General features: G+C 45.9%; 1 protein-coding gene across 16 annotated transcripts in view; it reads right to left on the reverse strand.

Moving 5' to 3' along the window:
- Nucleotides 1-19,604, reverse strand: part of EPHA5 (EPH receptor A5) — a 197,802-nt gene that overhangs the window by 83,255 nt on the left and 94,943 nt on the right. For 10 of the 16 annotated variants that reach the window (XM_035324096.1, XM_035324095.1, XM_035324102.1 and 7 more), the window contains exons 4-5: nucleotides 10,480-10,635; nucleotides 4,036-4,371 (exon numbers count right to left, since the gene is read on the reverse strand). The exons of 3 other annotated variants lie outside the window; for them this stretch is intronic. In XM_035324096.1, coding sequence (XP_035179987.1) covers nucleotides 4,036-4,371; nucleotides 10,480-10,635 — 492 coding nt within the window. The remainder of the gene's footprint in view (nucleotides 1-4,035; nucleotides 4,372-10,479; nucleotides 10,636-19,604) is intronic. 3 more of the 16 variants (XM_035324103.1, XM_035324105.1, XM_035324100.1) reach the window with 2 other exon arrangements.

Raw genomic sequence — 19,604 nt, forward strand, 5'->3', positions numbered from 1 at the left:
GTGTGCCTACACAAGGTCTCTTGGCCCTCAAATCCCAGAACTACCCCTACTGTGACAAAGGGTAGCTGCACTATCAGCAACAGCTTGCCTAGCCACACTCTGACAGGGGCAGAGGACTTACACCCTGGGAAGAAGCTGCACCAGATATTTGGGAGTAGTTGGAAAAGGCAAAGGAAGAGATGAAGGGAGTAAGCTCCTCTGCCTGCAGCAGCTCTAAAGTGTCATAGAATCAAAGAATCATCACAAAATGGTTTGGGTTGGAAGCGACCTCAAAGATCATCTCATCCCAACCCCTGTCATAGGCAGGAATGCCTCCCACTAGATCAGGTTGCCCAGGGCCTCACCCAACCTGGCCTTGAACACCCCCAGGGATGGGGCATCCACAGCCTCTCTGGGCAACCTGTGCCAGTGCCTCATCACACTCTGAGTGAAAAATTTCCTCCAAACATCTAATCTAAATCTCCCCTCTTTTAGTTAAAAGCCATTCCCCCTTGTCCTATCATTACCTGCCTGAGTAAAAAGTTGCTCTCCATCTTTTTTATAAGCTCTCTTTAAGCACCGAAAGGTTGCAGTGAGGTCTCCCCAGAGCCTTCTCTTCTTCAGGCTGAGCAACCCCAGCTCTCTCAGTCTTTCTTCATAGGAATAGTCATGATGGAGACTTCTGCTTTCCACCTCTCCCGGCTGGCAGCATTGTTCAATCTTTCTAGTGAAAGTACCTAGCAGAAAACATCTGCAAAATCCCATGAAAACAACAGAAACTTATCGGGAGAGCAGAGTGTGACAGAGAACCAGCCCTGAGCCTAAGGGCACGGCATCCAACATGGACCGGTCCCATCCCAGGTACTATCACATCCCTCGGGACTGATGGAGCAGAAGTGTGCTGGGGTCCCCAGCTGAGATTAGCTGATCCACCACATCTTGTGTGCAACCATTACTATTTTCTTGCTGTATTTCCAAACTTGATTTCAAAAGTTCGGAGGAAAATAGTCTGAAATTAGTCTGAAAATACCAGACTGATCGCCACTGCAAGTTCTTTTTTATGACTTTAAATTGGGGAGAAAAGAAAGGGGAACAAATTAGTTTGGAGAGAAACACATTTTTGTCAGGAAGCAATCCCTACAAGAACCCAAACCAGACACAGTTTCTGCTGCCAAAAGCTCCCATGTGTAGTAGATGTGGTGCAGCCAACATCCTGCTGCTTGCGCGTTCTCCACAGTCCTGAAATTAGCATGGTCTTTTCGGGGCTGACAAAGCCAAAACAACAAAATAAACCCCAGCATTTCTCTGCGGTGCTGGGTTAGTGAATACCAGCCAGCGGGACTCAAACAGCCAGACCTATCCCATGGCATGCATTTTTTTTTCATTTTCCACAGCAAGCAGTTGTTGTAGCAGACTTTCTCCTATTGCCGCAGTTGGCCTTGAATCACTACCAGGCTTTTAGTGACTCTACCTAATTACACCAGCCTTCATGGAAACATAATCATACTAGCTGAAAACCTGTGTGAGACAAAGGACAGGGCCCCAGAGCAGTGTCTTGGTGCTGATCTCATGGGGAGATGAGTGGGCTTAACCCCCACCCCCCCCCCCCGCCCCCCGAGGCCCCATGCATTCTGCCTGCTCTCATTTGAGAGGACAGCTGAAGGCGAGGCTCCTTCAGAGAGACCCAGCATCGCTGAGTAAGGCCAGCCATGAACCACTCTGCCTGCACACCTCTATTACTGTCCCCAAAGGGCATTTTTCAGGGGAACCTAAAGAAAACGGATATTCAAGTCTCCATGCCTGGCAGCTAGCACAATTTGCAGAGTCTATAGCTGCTTTATTTCTGGCATGGACACACCATCACACCATCCCTGGGAGTGCCCAGAGAGCAGAGGGCAAGCTGTGTTACTGACGCATGGGTTGTACAGCAAGTCAACAGGCCTGGTTCTCCTTTTGTAGGAACTTGGGGGACAGAGGGGACAAGCCACAGAGCCAACAAAATACACAACTCCTTGGACAGAGCCTTGCACCATCCCTCTGAATGATGATCAGATTTTGCAAACACCTCCTATTGAATCAAACACGAGAGCACACAAAGATGCCATTTCAGTACTACGCGGTGCATTTAACACTCCTGGCTTGATCCACCACAACTCCCTCTGGCTGCATCCCACTTCTACCACCTGAACTTACCCACAAGCCTTACCAGGAGCTGCATTTGTCACACAAAACCCACAGGTCTACTGCCATTTCCTACAACAGACCCTTCGACACACAGCCATAGGTAGTAATAGTGCAAAGGAGTCATTCTTGGCTTGAGGCACAGGAAGCCAGCTCCGCAGATAAATCTGGCTGCAACTATTGGGAATTTGGCACATAACTCATGGATCAGGACCATTTCCTCACAGGCTGGAGTGATCAGCAATGTATCATCTTCTCTCATGCAGCTACATTTATGGAGGTTTATGTGGATTTAACTCTGCATATCAGGGAAAATGTAGTGCCAGCAATGAAATGCCAATGCGAACCTACTAACGGGAAAATCTCCTTCTTCCAGCAGTAGAGTTACTGGCAGCAGCCTTCGCAGTGCAACAACAGTAAACAGCATTAGGACCACAACACCCACTGCTCTGTATTAAACAGGTGCCTTCAACAGGTGTTGTACTGCCATCCACTGATTCTCCTCCAGAAGATTTTCTGCCACATCCATCAGCAGCGAGCAGCAGCCCCAGCACACCTTTATTTCTTCTCATTTAGATATATCAGAGCAATTTGTTTAACACTTCAACAAGCCAGTCTAATTACCAGGACAGGTATCTGATGAAGTGCAATGCAATCACACTCTCACTGCTGGCTGCCAAACCTGTGCACCTGGGTAGCAAGAACCAAACAGAGCCCTGCTCCATCTAGCATTTTTCTGCTTTGCAGCAATGATCTGCCCATCTCCATCTAGCTGTTACTCTGCACATCGCACCAGATTTCCTAAGTCTGGTCCGGAAGGAGAAGGCAAGTACTGGCTCCAGTGATCTGGCAGCACAGACCTCGTGGTCCCAAATGCCACTGGTTTCCATTGCTGGAAGGGCTCCACAACGGACAAGTGCCGCTGGAGGCCCTAAATTAAATGTCAATAAGCAAGCCAGGTAGGCAAAGGGAGAGAACCCGAAACACAGAGCATATGAGGGACAATGAGAAGAAGGAAACATAGGTGGGGGTTGGTTTCTGGGTCTTAGAGAAGCTGTGTGATGTGTCTGGTGTGTTGATGTGCACAGAAGGAGTAGTAACCATGTTATTTTTCTCTCATCACACTTCCAAGTGACAGAGGATAGTGGCAGCTCCTCGCCTGCCTCTGTCCAAGGCACAGGGCTTTGCAGTGCCCCAGCTACCTGCCCCCGAGGCAACAACTCTTTTCTCCCTCTGGGCTTCCAAATGGATGGCAGGCAGAGCCGAGCCCTGGACAAAGGAACGAGCCTGTCTGCGTGATCTGTCTGTCTGTACAAACCCAGTGACACAGTATGCGATGACATCTCAGCCCTACCTTGTTAGAGAAGCAGTGACTCTGTACCGTATGTCACCAGCCTGAGTCCAGCATCACAGTGAAGAAGAGGAACTGAATTTCCTGAAGTCACTCAAAACAATTTTCTCAGGGGAACCGCAAAGTTAGGACGTTTTAAACCACTGGCATTTGGAATCCAAATTAACCCCTAGGCATTGCCCTTTCCCAACAGGAGAGGTAATTGTATTCCTTCTGGTTTAGTGGGTAGATACACCGAAACGCAAAGAAGTGGTGGGACCTCCACGTAGCTTAATGTAAAAGAAAAAGGAAAAATGCACAAATGCTAAGTTTGTCCTGCTGGAAGGAAACATGTTGAAGACTGCAGTGATTACATCCTGTGAGACACAACCTCCCCCCTCCACCCGACACATTTATATTTGAAGAGGCCACAGTCCAGCCCTCCACGCTGGGGACTTCCACCCATTTCAACAGGAGGCCCACACGGGGTCTGACTGGCTTGGACTCCGCCCCCAGACATTTCCCCGGGTTGAAGATCCACTTACCTGCCTGGTTTGTGGTTACATTTACAGAAACAAATTGCCGGGCTCCTGGGTTCTGGTCGGACACTCCATTCACTGCCTCAATTTCAAAGGTATAGTTTGTATGAGCAAGCAGATCCACCATCATGACAGAGGTGTTTTTCAGGCCGGTTTGCTGGGGGAGGTACCTGACATGACTGCCACACGCCTCGCACAGACCTGAGTGTGAGTTGCACTTCTTGCATGCAATATAATAAGACACATCTTTCCTTCCACCAGTATCAGCAGGAGGAATCCATTCCAGAAAGACACTAGTCTCGTTAACATTTGAGATGGCACTCCGAGGAGCAGAGGGGGGTCCTGGTTTGTAAAGTGAGAAAAACACATGGTAAAAACAGTATTATCAGTCATCCTGCTCTTTACTACTCTCTAGGTTGCACAGAGCTGCCATGTTGCTCACGTGCCTAAAAGCACGCGGGGAAAATTTTCAGCAGCAACCAAAAAACCGGGAAGATGGGGATTTAAGCATTCCCACCTTACCTTAAAGGGTCTGTGTTGGGACACAGTCATCTGCAAGGGAGGATGAGACACAGGGCTGGCTTAAAACCAGCAGGAGCAGCATGTTTCACACTGGGGCATTGCCTCTGGTGCCCTCCTTGTTCTGCTTGTTAAGCGAGCTGCAAATCTTTGCTCTGCCCAAGTCACGTTGGCTTAACCGGGGGCACTAATCCCCCTCCTTGCCCCACTGCTTCCTATATTGCTAGCTCTGGATCCTTAAAAAAAGGCACACACTGATGTATCCCCACCACTTTGGTACTCGATTCAGACACTGAATCCTCCCCTCCATCCGCCTGCTTCTCCCTATTAGCTCTTTGGCAACAGCAAAACCTAAGCCTGGGCATCCAAATCACACCTAAGTGAGACACTCGATGGAGCCCAAAACAGATGGTGATCTACACGGGCCACTGCAAGCACAGCCGTATCTTGCTACTCCACTGCAGCCTCCTTGGTGCCTGCCAAGCTCTGAGCACCAGCACAGTTGGTTAGCTGCACCGTGTTCGCTGATTTTGCCAAGCCTCCCCACTCAGTATGTCAGCATGGTGCTGGCAAAGCTACCTGAGGAGGAACAGCTGCTGCAGAGGTATCCGAGCTCCCGCAGATGCGGCCTGCTTTCCTTCACCCTGCTGGGAGAGGCCACGGCTGGGCAAGGAAAACCACATTACACACTGAGGCCACGGTTTCCAAAAGCGATTCCCAGTTCAGTGGGTGGCTACGCTGCCCACCTGGAGATACATACCCTCAAGACCACTTATTTGCTTATTTTTTGACATGCATCTTTGCAAAAGCCAGGCCCTTCCTTGGATGTCTCGAGCCAGAGACACCTGACGGTGTGCCACACCACCAGGTATTTCTGCAGCTGCTGGCACTGCTCCGTGATGGTCTCCTGCGGGACATCCTCTCTGCATGCCTGAACTGCTCGCATCTCACTCGATGGCTTTGTGTTAGAAAAATCTCACTGTTTTTGGAGGGAAAGGGAAATACCGCCCCGAAGATGTTTTAAGAAGCTGTTTGTTTTAATAGACTTGTCTGGGAGATGAAGAGCTGGCTGCAGATGCACCCTGATGACGACGTGGAAGGACAGCGAGGATCTCATGCAGGAGACTCGCATGGGGAAATTTATCAAAGAAAACCGGGATGGATTTTAGTCACAGCATCACCAGAAGCTATACAGCAAAGACTGGGATTTTTCCAAATAAAGTAGAGGAGAGAATGCAGCATACTGCCATCCAGTTCGAATTAAACTGTCAAAACCCATAAGCAGCTTCTTGATATGTGCCCATCAGCTAGCTTCATCAGCTAGAAACCCCTACAAATTTAACAGTCTTAGACTGTCCTCTTCTAGTTTTGTTGTGACAATTTAACTCTATTTGTTACTTAAAATGGGCAATGTTGCAAAACTGAAGCTACCTTATAAACCAGGAGCATTTTTCCCTATTTCCCTTTCCTACTCCAATTTTTAAGTCTATAAAATTGGTCATGGTTATGAAACACTGTGATGATTTCAACTCAAGCTGTTCTGATTCAATGAGAAGCTCACTGCCAGAGTGAAATAAATAATCCTGATACATACATTTTGGTTAGGGAAAAACAGTCAAAGACAAAAGCTAGGTTAGTTTAGGAAGCAGCGGATCAGCCTTGTCAGAGGCACATTTTGTTCTGTCCTCTGTGAATGAAAACTTTGCTAATGTGGAAACGAGGCACGTTGTGGGGTTTAGCCCCTGCAGGTAGGGCTGGAAGGGGGTCCCTGCATGCTCACTCGCCTCCCAGAGAGGCAGATGCAGAGAGGAGGTTCAGGAAACTCTCTGGCTGCCAGCTATCTGCACACACACGCTGATTTAAAGTTGACAGCCTACTTGCTGCCATCCCTAAAACGAAGCACGGGCTCAGGTCTCTGCAGGTTGGAGGACCAGGTGCTCATCTGCAGCCGTGCCAGCAATTCCTAACTGAGCCAGGATGTTCTTTGGGAGGAGGCCTACAATTACCCTCCACATAATGGCTTCACAGCACTATAAACAGGGAACGAGCATTCATTCCCCAGGCAGGAGACAGTGGAAGGAGCTGACATGTCCTCGGGGCGGAGAGGGCTCTGCCACCAGGCTGAGTGTTTCCACAAGCCCGCCTCTCGCAATCTGCACCGCAGGGGTCCAGCACTCTTCAGCTAATGACACCACAGTACAGCAGAAGGCAGAACTATTTTCTGTCCTGTCATACTCACACTGATATAATGGAAACTACGAAATTCATCATGCGAGCTGTGTGGAGTTATATACGTTGCACTCAGGGTTTTTTTTTTTTTTTTTTTTACTGGTTAAATTGCCCGTTTTTTTCTTCCACTGGATGAATGCACTTTTACTGCTACCAGTACTCTAAGAGAAAAATAAAGAGCTCAGGCACAAAAAAACACTTATTGGACAACGTGTCTTTAACAGAGGATAAATTATTACTTTTGCAAAGTCACCAGAGGTTTTTACTTGCTTTGTACAGCTGCTCTTCTTGAAGGTTTAAAAACATCAACTTCAGTGAAAATGCTTTGAAGCTAGCGGGACTTCGTAACCTATAAAATTAGCATTCTCAAAGGGGCTCTGAGAAAGGTCTTTAGCAGTCTGCAGATATCTAACAAGACCTCCTTGAAGAATCCTGAAACCGCATATGGCTAAAACTTTGAAAAATCACAGCTGGGAGAAGAAAATGGTGTTTTAGCTCCCGAAGAGGAGGGGCCCTACATCTGCTAAGAAGGTCTGTTTTCATTGCCAAACCTCCCTTTGTCAAGGACGAATATATTAGTTCTTTTTTTTTTTTTTTTTTTTTTATAATTTTGCTATTTTATGGCCTAAGAAGGCAGATTCAACATTTCTGCAGCACGATCCATTGACCAAAAGCAAATCATTTCTGAAGATAAAGATACTGGTGTTTTTCCTGATGGACAACAAACCTGTTGTTGGCTGACATGCATGTGTAAAAAAAAACACCTGAGAAAGTTCCCCTGAGATACTAATATATATTTGCACACACAAACACTGAAGTTAATCGTAACCTTTGAGAAGAGAATATTATACCAAACACTACAAAAACGTCAGTGTGTCCCACCTTGTCCTATTCCCTCTATGCTCTTTGTGCCGTTCCCTTTTACTCATATGTCCCCTGGATGCTCTGAACTGCACAGGATTATTCATCAGAGATGAGAGGGGGGAAAAAGGTGTAACTTTGATGTTTTCATAATGTTCTCAATTTTTTCCTGGGAGATGCATAACAACACTAAGAGAATTCTCAAATGCCTGACAGGACCAAACATTTTTTGTCTGATGGCAATAGTTTATTTGGACTGCATTACAGCACTATTAATTTAGAAACTGCCAAGCATTACTTATAAAACATGCTTAGGGAACTAGGAAAAATTAAATAAAAATATATCTGTCTTTTTCTCCCACTGCGCTCATCTGTGCAGTTGACAGTGGTTTAGCAGTTTTATTTAGCAATGCTGGTGTTGGTGGTGAGACCATTGCAGCTTGGGACTGATAAGCATTCTCTTGAAATTAGGAAATTGTGATTTTATTGTTGCACCAACTGCACAGAGACTTTGCAGGTATAGAGCCAAGAACAAACACCGATGTGTTCTATAAGATTAACTAGAGTTCAAGTAGAGGGAAATCTTATGAATATTATTAACTTCTGGTGTAATAAATAATGAAAACATTCACAAAACTTGCAGTATTTTCCTACCAGTCATGACTCAAGCGTGTCTTGCTTGTGTTTCAGTTCATGACAGGATGTTCCCTTGCAACTCCTGTCGTGTTGGGTTTAAAATGTTAGTGTTGCTACCTACTATTCACTGTCCCTGCTGAAATGCACTGTGCCTGCAGCTGAAATGGGGTAACACACAGGCTCTCCTCACCACCTGCAGCAGAAATACAGCTGAATGAGGACAAAGATGTTTAAGACAAGTGAGAGTGACTTCGCACTGAAACGCATGGAGAGGGCTCAAATGATCCACCTTGCTTTCGGGGTAGTAAGCAGGAACACCAGCAGAGATGCTTCAATATCCTAAACTGCTGTACCAGCTTGCTCTGTATGTGACATACCAGCATGCTCTGAAACAGTGGGGGACAAAAGCAGAGCAGTGCCTGGGTCAGCATTAAACCTTTCATCTGCCTCAGAAACACTTGGTGTCCTGCCATGCCACGTCCTAATACAGCTTCACACACCATGCCTGGTCTTTAAACAAGCTTACAGTAAGCTTTCAAAACAAATAAAAATCAGACATTAAGACCCCCAAACAAAAACTTAAAAAAAAATAAAACAAAAACCAAGCAAACAACAACATCACAAAAAATCAACCTCACAATATTTGTGGCATCATAATTTACAGCCTTTACTCAGACTGTGCCAGGAACATGTGGGAAAAGGGCACTCTTATTCCTCGGTGTTTTATTATGTACTCGACATCAAGCATGGCTGTACCCCTCTGAAAATCCCACCCTATGCTCAGGTCACAGGCAAGTAAGCATAAACCTCTTCCTCAGGGGTGGCAGCTTCTCCTCGGTGCTAACTCACCAGCAGGACGGTTCGGCATAACCCCTGGCTTTGGTTCTGCCTAGGCAAAAAAGCTGATTTGGGGTGGTTTTCCAGAATTCCCCTCCCTTCCCATTTCTCAATACCCGCACTGACTAGACATCTTTTTCATTTATCTATGTGCTTTAAAGTCTTGCCATGAGGCAAAACAGACATCAGGAAGCCCTGTTGTCACAGTTTTTCATGCAGTAGCCCATCCCAGTCACCACTCTGTGAGATCCTGGTACATGTACTTAATAAGCTGAGGAGTGCTTGCATGACTCGCCCCCCACCAATACTGCTTTGATCACTCAGCACTAGCTACTGCCGCACTGCCTTCTCCTTCCCTGCAGCACACCTTCACCAGCCACATGCTTCAAGTTCCTTTGGCTGACGAAGAGTAAGCCCTGAGTTCAAGGGCCCAAGCTATCCTATGTCTTCTGTGCCAAGAGCCCCTTCCAGGGGAGCAGAGACCTGCTCAGGGCAGGCTCCTCTGCAAAGTGACTCTCCAGCAGGAAAAGACTTTTTCTTTCCCTTTTCTGAAGTGCAAACCTGGGTAGCTAGGAAGGACAGCTGTATTCATTGGGAATACACTCAGCGGGACTAGCTGGGGGTCTACAAACTGAAGCTCTGAGTATTTGAAATATAAAGCAAACAGAACAACCAGCCTTCAAGTACAGTCGAGAGGATAGCTCACAGATGGCAGGAAAAGGGCAATGCTAGTGGTTCCAGTTCTACCTTCAACTCCCAATCCTCCAGCTTGTTTTTTATATCCCCCATCCCCTACACCAGGGGAGAAGCTCTATATTTTTGCTGCAGCTTTGGAGAAGCATTTACCCTGCGAAGCTTTGAGGCCACCATGAAGAATAACCTCCTCCAGGCAGCTTGGAAAGGTAAGGCTCTCTCCCTGCTCGTCTACTGAAAATGAGCTACGAGACGATGCTAAGCAGGACCATATCTACCCTATCTACAGCTACAGTAGGCAAGCACTACCGTAGTTTCTTCCACGCACGTGTGGGACACCGGTAGCCATGCATGCACTGATGCACAGGTCTGAGCAAAGTGCTGCTGCCTGGGAATGCCCCCGGTGTGATGGTAGAGCAGACTGTGAGAGATGGAGCATCATCCGCTTGTTACTTAAATGCTTCCTGGGTTTAACGCCAGCTTTCAAAGCAAAAGGCCTGAGTCTGTTCTTGTAACTGGGGGTATGGTGGACAAAGCCAGTGACGTTACAAGTGTGCCAGACTAACTCCAACTGAAGCCCAGAGCCTGTAAAAGCACATTAAGATCATAATGTCTAGTCACAGTAAAAGGAACAGCTCAAAAGGATTAAAAACAACCCTCTAAGCACATGCTTACTTGTACAGGCCATTGTAGGTGGGTCTGATTCCCTCCTAAAATAGTGCTCTTCACACAGGCAAGATGTGGATGCTTCATCAAGCGTGTAGCTGTGAGGGGGACATTTGCTGCAGGATGGACTGTGGGGTGAAGCTTTGAAGAACCCAGGTCTGCATACTGTGAAAAGAAGAACCACAGGCTAAGCTCTCCCGTCATAAAAATCAGTCTCTTCACATTTCCTTTTAAAAACATGGCTTCAGCTAGAAAGAAAACAGACAAACAATTGCGAACTATTTGGTTTGAATATTTTAAAACAAGTCTACCCCACTAATAAACAAGGTATGCTTAAATATCCGCATGAAAAAAGAATGAGAATATGTTGACTGCCTCTCCCCTAGCATCTGCCTTTGCTGGATATTTACTTCCTCTGTTAAGTGCATGAGAGGTAACATCTTTTGGCTCTGCTTTAGAAAACATTATTGTGTTTGGGTGTTTTTTTTTTTTTTTTTTTTTCATTCAGGCTTAGAAAAACAGGTAAAATACATCCCGTGGTTTTTGTTTAAGATGTTCTATACCCAGAAATCAATGTCTCAGCAAACAAATAACAATACAGTGGTTAATGGAATCTTGAGATTGACAGTTTTAAGACATTGTGATAAGGCTACTTCCCTAGGGTTTTTTCCCCTGAAAACCTGAGATGAATTTTAAAGTACTTTATATAAGACACATTGCTCTGGGTACAGCCTGGGAAGCATGCCCGCTGTTCAAGATATTCCTTTCAGCTCCAATATATATGCATGATGAGGTTCAAAGAGTTTATACGAGAGATATTCATGTTCTTACAAAAGCAATATATTGGCTAAGGGTAGCTTAGGATTTTTTTATTATTATTTATTTTGATAATTTGAACTGAATGCAGTAATATCTTTTTTTCCAGCCTCTCAGAACAAGCACTCTTTCACCTAAGCGAAGATCACTGCACTTATTCACCGGTGTGTGCACACAGCTACAAGTGGTGACAGTCACAGGCTTGCATTTATTCACCTTGGCTTTAGAAAAAAGCCAAACGGACCTGTAATCATGCAGTCAGATGCCTAATTACAAACCCGCAGCTACCGGGAGGAAAAACAAGGCATGGATATATCCACAGCTGGCTATTCAGATATACAGAAGTTCCCTGGAAATCAGTCTTTCCATCTGCATTCAGATTTGCCTTGTGCCAAAGGAAAAGTGTTCACAGCAAACAAATCAGTACTGTCCCACTAACAACGCCCCAGGCAGCCACAGCAAGGCCACGTGTTAAAATGCAGCCAGAAGACATGAGGAGAGTTCATCTTCCCCAGAAAGTGCAGATTTTTACAGCCCACCCTCCTGCACCGCTCCCCAGTCTCCTTCTCTACCCACAAGACACGCAGAGAAAACGTAAGGGAAATAGGTGAATCCAAAGGTTTTAATAAACAAATCTCCAAAATGGCTCAGCAGCCAGCCATTGATGATTGTTAAAGGACTTGCTGCAAGCCGCCCTCGTGTTTTATGGTACATTCCTTAGTTTCTCACATGAGTTCAATGATGCATTAGCTTCATGGCTACCTTCAGATGCTGCCCTACCTACACAGCAGGAATTGTTCTGTACTCTCTGGAGAATCTTCTGGGAGGGGAGAGCACCAAACAGCCCCTCTTTGGCCTGCGATTTGTAAATCAAAGCCAAATCAAAACTCACTTGCACACACAGACAATAGACGCGGGGAAATGAAAGCACAAAAACATGCAAAACATAACGAGGGCAGCCCGCGTCTAGTGTGTACTCGATGTAATTAGCCTTCAAAAAAGGACTTGAATTTATCTCGTTATGTCCCATCATGACGGACAGAAAATCATTAAATCATTATGGCACAAGTTTCCTGTGCTTCTATTGTGTGCAAAGCAGCACCCGCAGAGCAAGTCAGTTCTCCTCAACAGCTTTTCAACACAGTGCAGCTTGTTAATGGTGGTGTGATACGTAGCTCAGCTTGCAGGGAATGCTTTGTTTTTGTGAAGAAGTACACGCCAACTGATTTACAACACCAGTAACCCATGTTTTCATGAGGGATGTGGAATGAAGCTGAACTACACCAGTTCAGCCTCGAGAAGACTGAAGGGAGACCTCATGGTGGCCTTGGTGACGGCATGGAGCTGGGACAGGGGAGGGTCAGGCTGGGTGAAAGGGAAAGGTTTGCACCCAGAGGGTGGTTGGGCCCTGGGACATGCTCCCCAGGGAAGTGGTCACAGCACCGAGCCTGCCAGAGCTCAAGAAGCTTTTGGACAATGCTCTTAGACATGTGGTTTGATTTTTGGATGGTCCTTTGTGGAGCCAGGAGTTGGACTCGGTGACATCAGGAGGGGGTTCTTCACAGAGAGGGTGGTTGCACACTGGAACAGGCTCCCCAGGGAAGTTGTCACTGCACCGAGCCTGTCTGAATTTAAGAAGAGATTGGACTGTGCACTTAGTCACATGGTCTGAACTTTTGGGTAGACCTGTGCGGTGTCAAGAGTTGGACTTGATGATCCTTAAGGGTCCCTTCCAACTCAGGATATTCTATGATTCTATGATCCTGGTGGGTCCTTTCCAACCCTGGCTATTCTGTGATTCTGTGATTTTATGGAATCTGAAGGCTCCCATGGGTCAGATATTTTGTAAACTGGATTTGGAGTAAAACAGCCTGGATTTCGGGACACCAACAGCCGGTGCCTTCCATGCACATACCTTGGGTTTTGATCGGTTATCATCCCACTTCTGACAGTCAACCTTAAAGTCTCCTCATTAAGTATACATGATTTTATTTAAAGTTACATAGGTGTCTGGGGTTTAATTTCTAATTAAATCTTATTTTAGTCTTATATTTTTATCTCAGGATTTCTAATTCAATGGTTCTTCAAAGGATACACAGAACTAGCACAGTATGGCCATTCATTTAAGAGCGTTTCTCTCTTCTCAAGGGGTTGGGAAAAGGAGGAGAAACAAGCCAAGCCTAAATTTCCCCATAATCTGCTGGAAGTCAGCTGACAAGAAATGAAATAATTTCAGGTTGTTAATGACATCTGCTTCTTTCTTTCTAATATTAAAACTGATAACTCCTTAACTGATTAACAGCCGCCAATGTGTGAAGATAGTCCCTAAATGAAACTTGTTGCTGGAAAAAAAAATATTTTTAGATGCAGCAAACATGCCATAAACAACCTGCTGGTGTTAGGTGGGACGTGTTTCTGTTAGTAGCGCATCCGTTATCAGCAAATTTATTTCACTTTTTATTTTTAGTAGCAACCACAAAAACTTGCAGCCTCTGGTACACTTCGGGACAAGCCAGCAAGAGATCACTACAGACAAGGACAGCAGCAGGAGCTTCTTGGGACAGCAATGGCACGAGCTGATTCCTCAAACTGGCAGAAACTGGGTCTTATAGTGTGTGTGGACAGGGGAGGAATCACTGGGACTCTGACAAGACAAGCTGCCCTCTTCAAACAAGACGCTTAACTTTTGTGTGCTCCATCAGTACTAGAGACTGCAAATACCTGTGAGTGGAAAAAAGTAGGCAGAAGCAGCCAGTAACATCAAACAGCTGGTACTACTTAGCAGAGATTATCTTCTGCAAGCCTTAACATCAAATGATTTGCAGCTGCAGCTCTGTAATCATCCCTGAGCTGCAGCTGAAGGCTACAAGCAACGTGCAGGGCTTTCTTCCTCTCCAGCTGCCCTACACCTTTGGGGCACACTGGCCCTAGGTGGTGGCACCCAGCAAGCACTGGAAGCAAGGACACCACCTCTGAGCATCTCTGTGCACCCAGGAACTTAACACATACGTGGCCACATCCATAAGAAGCATCACCTTCAATGCAAGGAGCTCTCAGCTATCACAACATCAAATTAGTATTACACTGAACTTAGGCCTTGTTCCCTGCAGAGAAAAAAGCTAAGAAACAACCCCATAAAGCCCTGAAATCCCAGGAGAGATGAGAAAGGTCCAACCTATTACTCCCTTTGCACTCCTGTAATTCTGGAAGGATAAGCTTGCAGTACTTAAATGCTTCAGATCAGCAAAGTGACCTTTCGTATATCCCAGAAAATAAAACTCACATAGGACTTACCCCTTTCTCCCTTGCAGAGTACCAAATTAGTCTCCAAGGTAATCAGAAACCACCAATATAACTCATAAAGCAGTGCCACTAATCCATAAAGCTAAAGAATGAAATCTAAGAAAAACTAATGAGGATAAGAACGTCTAGTATAAACAGAGCACACGTTATCTAAAACCTCAGTTTCCTTCCCAAACTACCTCTTGCCCAGGAGCAAACCTCAAACTCCTCCAGTTTCCTCCTCCCATGCTTTAGACAGATTTGCCTTTTCAAACTGCAAACTTCCTTGGGCTGGGACCATCCCCGCATGTACATGAAGTGGAGCAGGGCTTAAATTACCACAGCTCTTAGAAGTGACCCCAGCATGAACACACAGAAAACTGCCCCACAGATAAAACCGAGCTCTGCAATCCAGGCCTGAAATGCCAGGAGGACGTGTTATGTGTGTTCAGCAGAAAGGAGAGCGGCTCTGTAGCTCATCAACTCTGCCTTCATTAGCACATCACTCCAGCGCAGGGAATATGCCTTGAGAGTTGAAGGATTTGAGCAAAAACAAGCTACAAATAAACCAAGCCCTGCTCTCGTCTCTGGAGCTGCCATGCCTTGAAGCGTCGGCACCGAGAAGAGGGGCCTGCTGCCTCTTAGATGTGTCCAAAACCTGAAGAAAAAGGGTTTAGCGAGGTACGTTCCTTACAATGTGGAATCAATTAAACTGCTGAGTGGCTCCGAGCCTCAGCCTGTGCTCCTGACATGCTCTTTTACTTACGAGACAAAACAAAACAAAAACACAGCAGACTGTCTTCATGTTTCCCGGCGAATATAAACAGATGATCTCTGCACTCTCCTGAAAGTATTCAGGAATTACACAGGGGGGAAAAAAGAAAGAGCCGCCAATCGAGCCTTTTCCTGCAGAATTTACAAGCAGGCTCCCAAGTGCTAATCCTGCCCTTCCTAACAGCTCTCCTTGAACCTCAGGCTGACACCAAAATTGCTGCCAAAGCTATAAAGCTATAGAAAATGTGTAAAATGCCCTGATTATATCTCCTTTATTAAGGAGATTATATCTCCTTTAGGGTTGGTCTCTCCGTCTGCAATAGCGCTATGTCGCTTCCTGCAGCACGCCTTAGGGATTTGAAGGGAATTAAATAAATACCCACAAATAAAACACTCTAACTCAGAGCTGCCAGTTTGCCTGAATCCTGCAGGCTTGCCAGCATCCTTTGGCAGCTCCACCACCGCAGCACAAGACTTGCTAGAAGTCCTTTGAAACAGGTTCCTGGAGCCTGCTGAATAAATGGGACATCAAATGGCTTAGCACCTTGAAGGAAGTCTCGGGACCTTACCTTGAAGCAAAGCCTGCACCTCCAGCGGGATAAAAACTTATTTTGTTATTTTTCCTAGGAAAATATAGTGCCTTCTGATGCTGTTTTGTCCAAGTCTATTCTGAGGCTGCGTTACCTCCACTCTGCATTGGAACGAACTCCAGCTCTGAACAGCAAAACAACCTTGAAAACTAGAACATAAATCAATTAGTACTTTCGCTTCTTCCCCTTGAAATATCACTTTTTGTGCCACGTGACTCGCTAAATTGTCACATAGCAATTTATGACATGAGCGTAGTTGCTGGAAAGCAAAGAATTAACTGCCACTAACAACATTAATGCGTTTCTTCTAAATGGTGTAAAACTTCCTCACGTGGCTCCGCTCTGAAAAATCCATCAAACTCCCAAGTCAGCTGCATTTGCAAGCCATAAAGTTAACTTGAACACAATACATTTGAAACTGCTTGTGATTACATTAAGGCTGTAATGGGCCGTATTTCTGCATGTTCTGACTTTGCTGCAAAGAAGATTTGGAAGTGATCAGAGAGGCAAAACCTGAGTCGAGCCTAAACTCTCAGCAGCGTAATGGAGGAGCAGGAAAGGAGATTTATTCTGGGATACGTGCAAAAACAGCGCAATCGTTTGGGTTTTGCCCCAAAGTAAGAAGAAACTACGTTTGTCTTTCTTTAGACAGCAACTGCATGTTCTTGCAAGCCATCCGTATGCACGAGGGCTTTTTAACTGTCAGAAGCTGAGTCTATATGTGATACCTTTTACATCACTTCTGTCCTCCGATTACATTTTTGGTAGAGCTGGAAGTGTGTGACTGCAACATCAGGTCCAGACGACTGCACATAATGTTTAAAGGCACAGCCCCTCTAACATTTGCAGTTACCACTTGTTTCCTTGTGTGACTCCATCTCCGTGGCCCCTGGGCTGGTGCTGCCAGCTGGCTCACCTTGGGTGCTGCCATGCCCAGGAGAAAGCCCTGAGCCACTGCTCCATTGGTGCTGTGCTCCTGCCCTTAGCTGTGGCAGTGCCCCCTGGGCAGCCTAGATTGCATCTGCAGTTCTCACACCTGTTTGGTTACAAAATGCAACCCAGGACAGACTCACCGAGCTCCAACTAGCTAGCTTATAGCAAGAAAAGGCAGTCCACATCCTCTCACTGCAGCCTCTCTGATAGCTATAAAAATATCCATCTCCATAAATCTCCACATCTATAAAAATCCATGCATCTTTTCTTTGTTCTCTGAGGTGTGAGACTAAGATGCGCTTAAATTATGCTTAAATTACTGTCTCTCCTTTTTAATGAAGACAAACTGAAATCATTTTACTGCCTTAAACAGAGGAAGTGATGATTTACAATGCTGCACCTAGGGGAAAAATACAGTTTAAGATACAGAGGAAGGCAGGCAGATTTGTTCCTGCACGCTTGTAAACATAACTCGAGACGCCTAGCTCCGCGAGTAATCCAAGAGGCACCCGACGCTGTTTGGGGGGCTCCTGCACCAAAACACTAAGCCTGGTGTGTCCTTTGTTACGTGAGTGGTAGCTTAAACATCCAGACTGCGCTGTGTGCTGAGCAAGGGGCAGGTTGATGGACAAGCTGCAGAACTCCCCAGAGTTCAGTAGCAGTGCTGACTGAATAGCAATAACAAGCATCATCCCTGATGGCGATGGGGGGACAGGATCAAACTTGAAAATGATCCAGCCCAAATCTCCCCGTGCGCACGTGTACGCATATTACAGACACCGATGCAAAGACCAGTCAGTAACATCTCCTGGAAAACAGGGTTCTTCCAAGCCACACGGTTGCTGGCACAATACTGCAAAGAGGTTTTCAGTCTTCTAATTCAGTTGGCCATGCAGATCTGGAGCCTGGCCAGAGGAAGAAAGATTCTCTAATTATGCTGTGGTTAGGACAATTGCAACCAATTATGGTTAAGAAATATGACATTTGGGAGGATTTATTTTGATGATTTATGTCATGTGTGTTTACTCTACCAACATTTCAAGGTTTTAGCCTCAACCAATAGGCTGTACACACACTGGCAGCAAGGAGAACTAAAATGCTAGAAGTATTTCCTTCTGGTTGACTCCACCTTGTACAGATTCATTTGTATGGACAAGATTTTCAGGTGGTATAAAAATCAGCATTTCTTTCATCGCCCTCTTTTAACACTTTGGTCCAAACCAAGCATTGCCATAGATTGTCAGGTGCTGCCAACACCTCAGCGAAAGCATCCTCTCAAAGCCTGCCTCAAATGTTTAAGGGCTTGTTTGCTTCTAGCTTTATGATCATCTGTCTTGGGAGGTAGATATGGTAGGACTGGCTGTAGACAATTTATTTTAAAATTGTTTCTCTGTAATTTACGGCTGAGCATATGTCACTCCAGACACATCTATTCAAATTCCGTCAGAGGGCGACGTAGATGGATCTTTTACAGTCCTTCTGACAAAAGATAGGAAGGATTTATTCAGAATTGCCGGGACTAAGTGTGCTAAATGGGTTCATGCACATAAAAATGACTCCTGGGAAGTGTATTTGCAAATCTAAGATTCAGGCGATGCTGGGCAATCCTGTGGCATGTGGGCAGTGCTGTCAGAGGGGCGGGAGGCCGAGTCGCGCAGAAGGAAACGTGATTCTCTGCTGGGGAATGCTTCCCTTCCGCCGTGCTTCCTTCCTCAGAAGTTGGTGGGTTTTTGGATTAGAGAACGATGAACGGAGTTAAAGAGATGCAGGTGGCAGCAAGCTAAATTCCTCCCAGATAGGCGCACCGTGCGGTGGTTTGGTTGGGCTGTGACAAATCAAAGGGGGGTGCAAGGAGGACGTGGCAAGTATTAACACCCAGAGGAACTTAACCAGGAGAGCTGAGCAAAACACTTCTTTCCACACACACGCAACAAAGTCAGAATGGAAACATCAAGCAGCTTTCCCTTCACATTCAAATACAGCACTTTGTGACTCCAGTTTAATTAAGACAACACCAAAATACTGCAGTCATTTGTTAAGTTGACTCAACTGCTCCTCTGGGTCAGGTGAGCACTGCAGAACTTCACAGTTCATCTGCCTCGCCAAATAACTCCACCGAATAGCCCATCCTTAGGAGCAAGCTCAATGAAGGGCGGCGGGGCATCGCCAACTTGTGACATGCCAACCTTCTAAGCATTTCTTTGAGCTCCAATCCTGCAGCAGCAAGAGAATTGCTTAGTTCACTAAGAGCTCCCCTATTTCTGGAGGAAAAACTGCTCATAACCAAGATAAATCAATATGACTTGATGCTTCAAATGTCCTGGTTTTGCAGCCAGTCACAACACCATTTGGGTGGGCTGCCTGATGGCTTTTGGATGCTGAAGTTGGACCATCCTTGCCGTGAACTAGCTTGTACTGCTGTGAATCCAGCCCACAAAGAAAAACACCAAACCCCCTGAGACAAATAATAGGCAGTTTTATCTCCAAGAAGGTGTTTTCTTTGTCAGGCTACAAACAGCACTTTTCAGAGAAAAAAGCGTCTACATAAAAGCATTTGACTGTTGGGAAGGGGATGTCCTGAGAGCATCCCTACCCACGGCCTCAGCAAAACCCTCTTCCCACGGTCTTCCTGCAAAAAGACCGTCTGACATAGGCAGCTGTGCCAGAAATTAAGATGTGAAGCAGAAGTAAAGCAAAGCAAGCGTTACTTTCCCTCTCGCTACACGTACCCTCACCACA

The sequence above is a fragment of the Oxyura jamaicensis genome, chromosome 4, assembly GCF_011077185.1.
Source record: "Oxyura jamaicensis isolate SHBP4307 breed ruddy duck chromosome 4, BPBGC_Ojam_1.0, whole genome shotgun sequence".
Lineage (NCBI taxonomy): Eukaryota > Metazoa > Chordata > Aves > Anseriformes > Anatidae > Oxyura > Oxyura jamaicensis.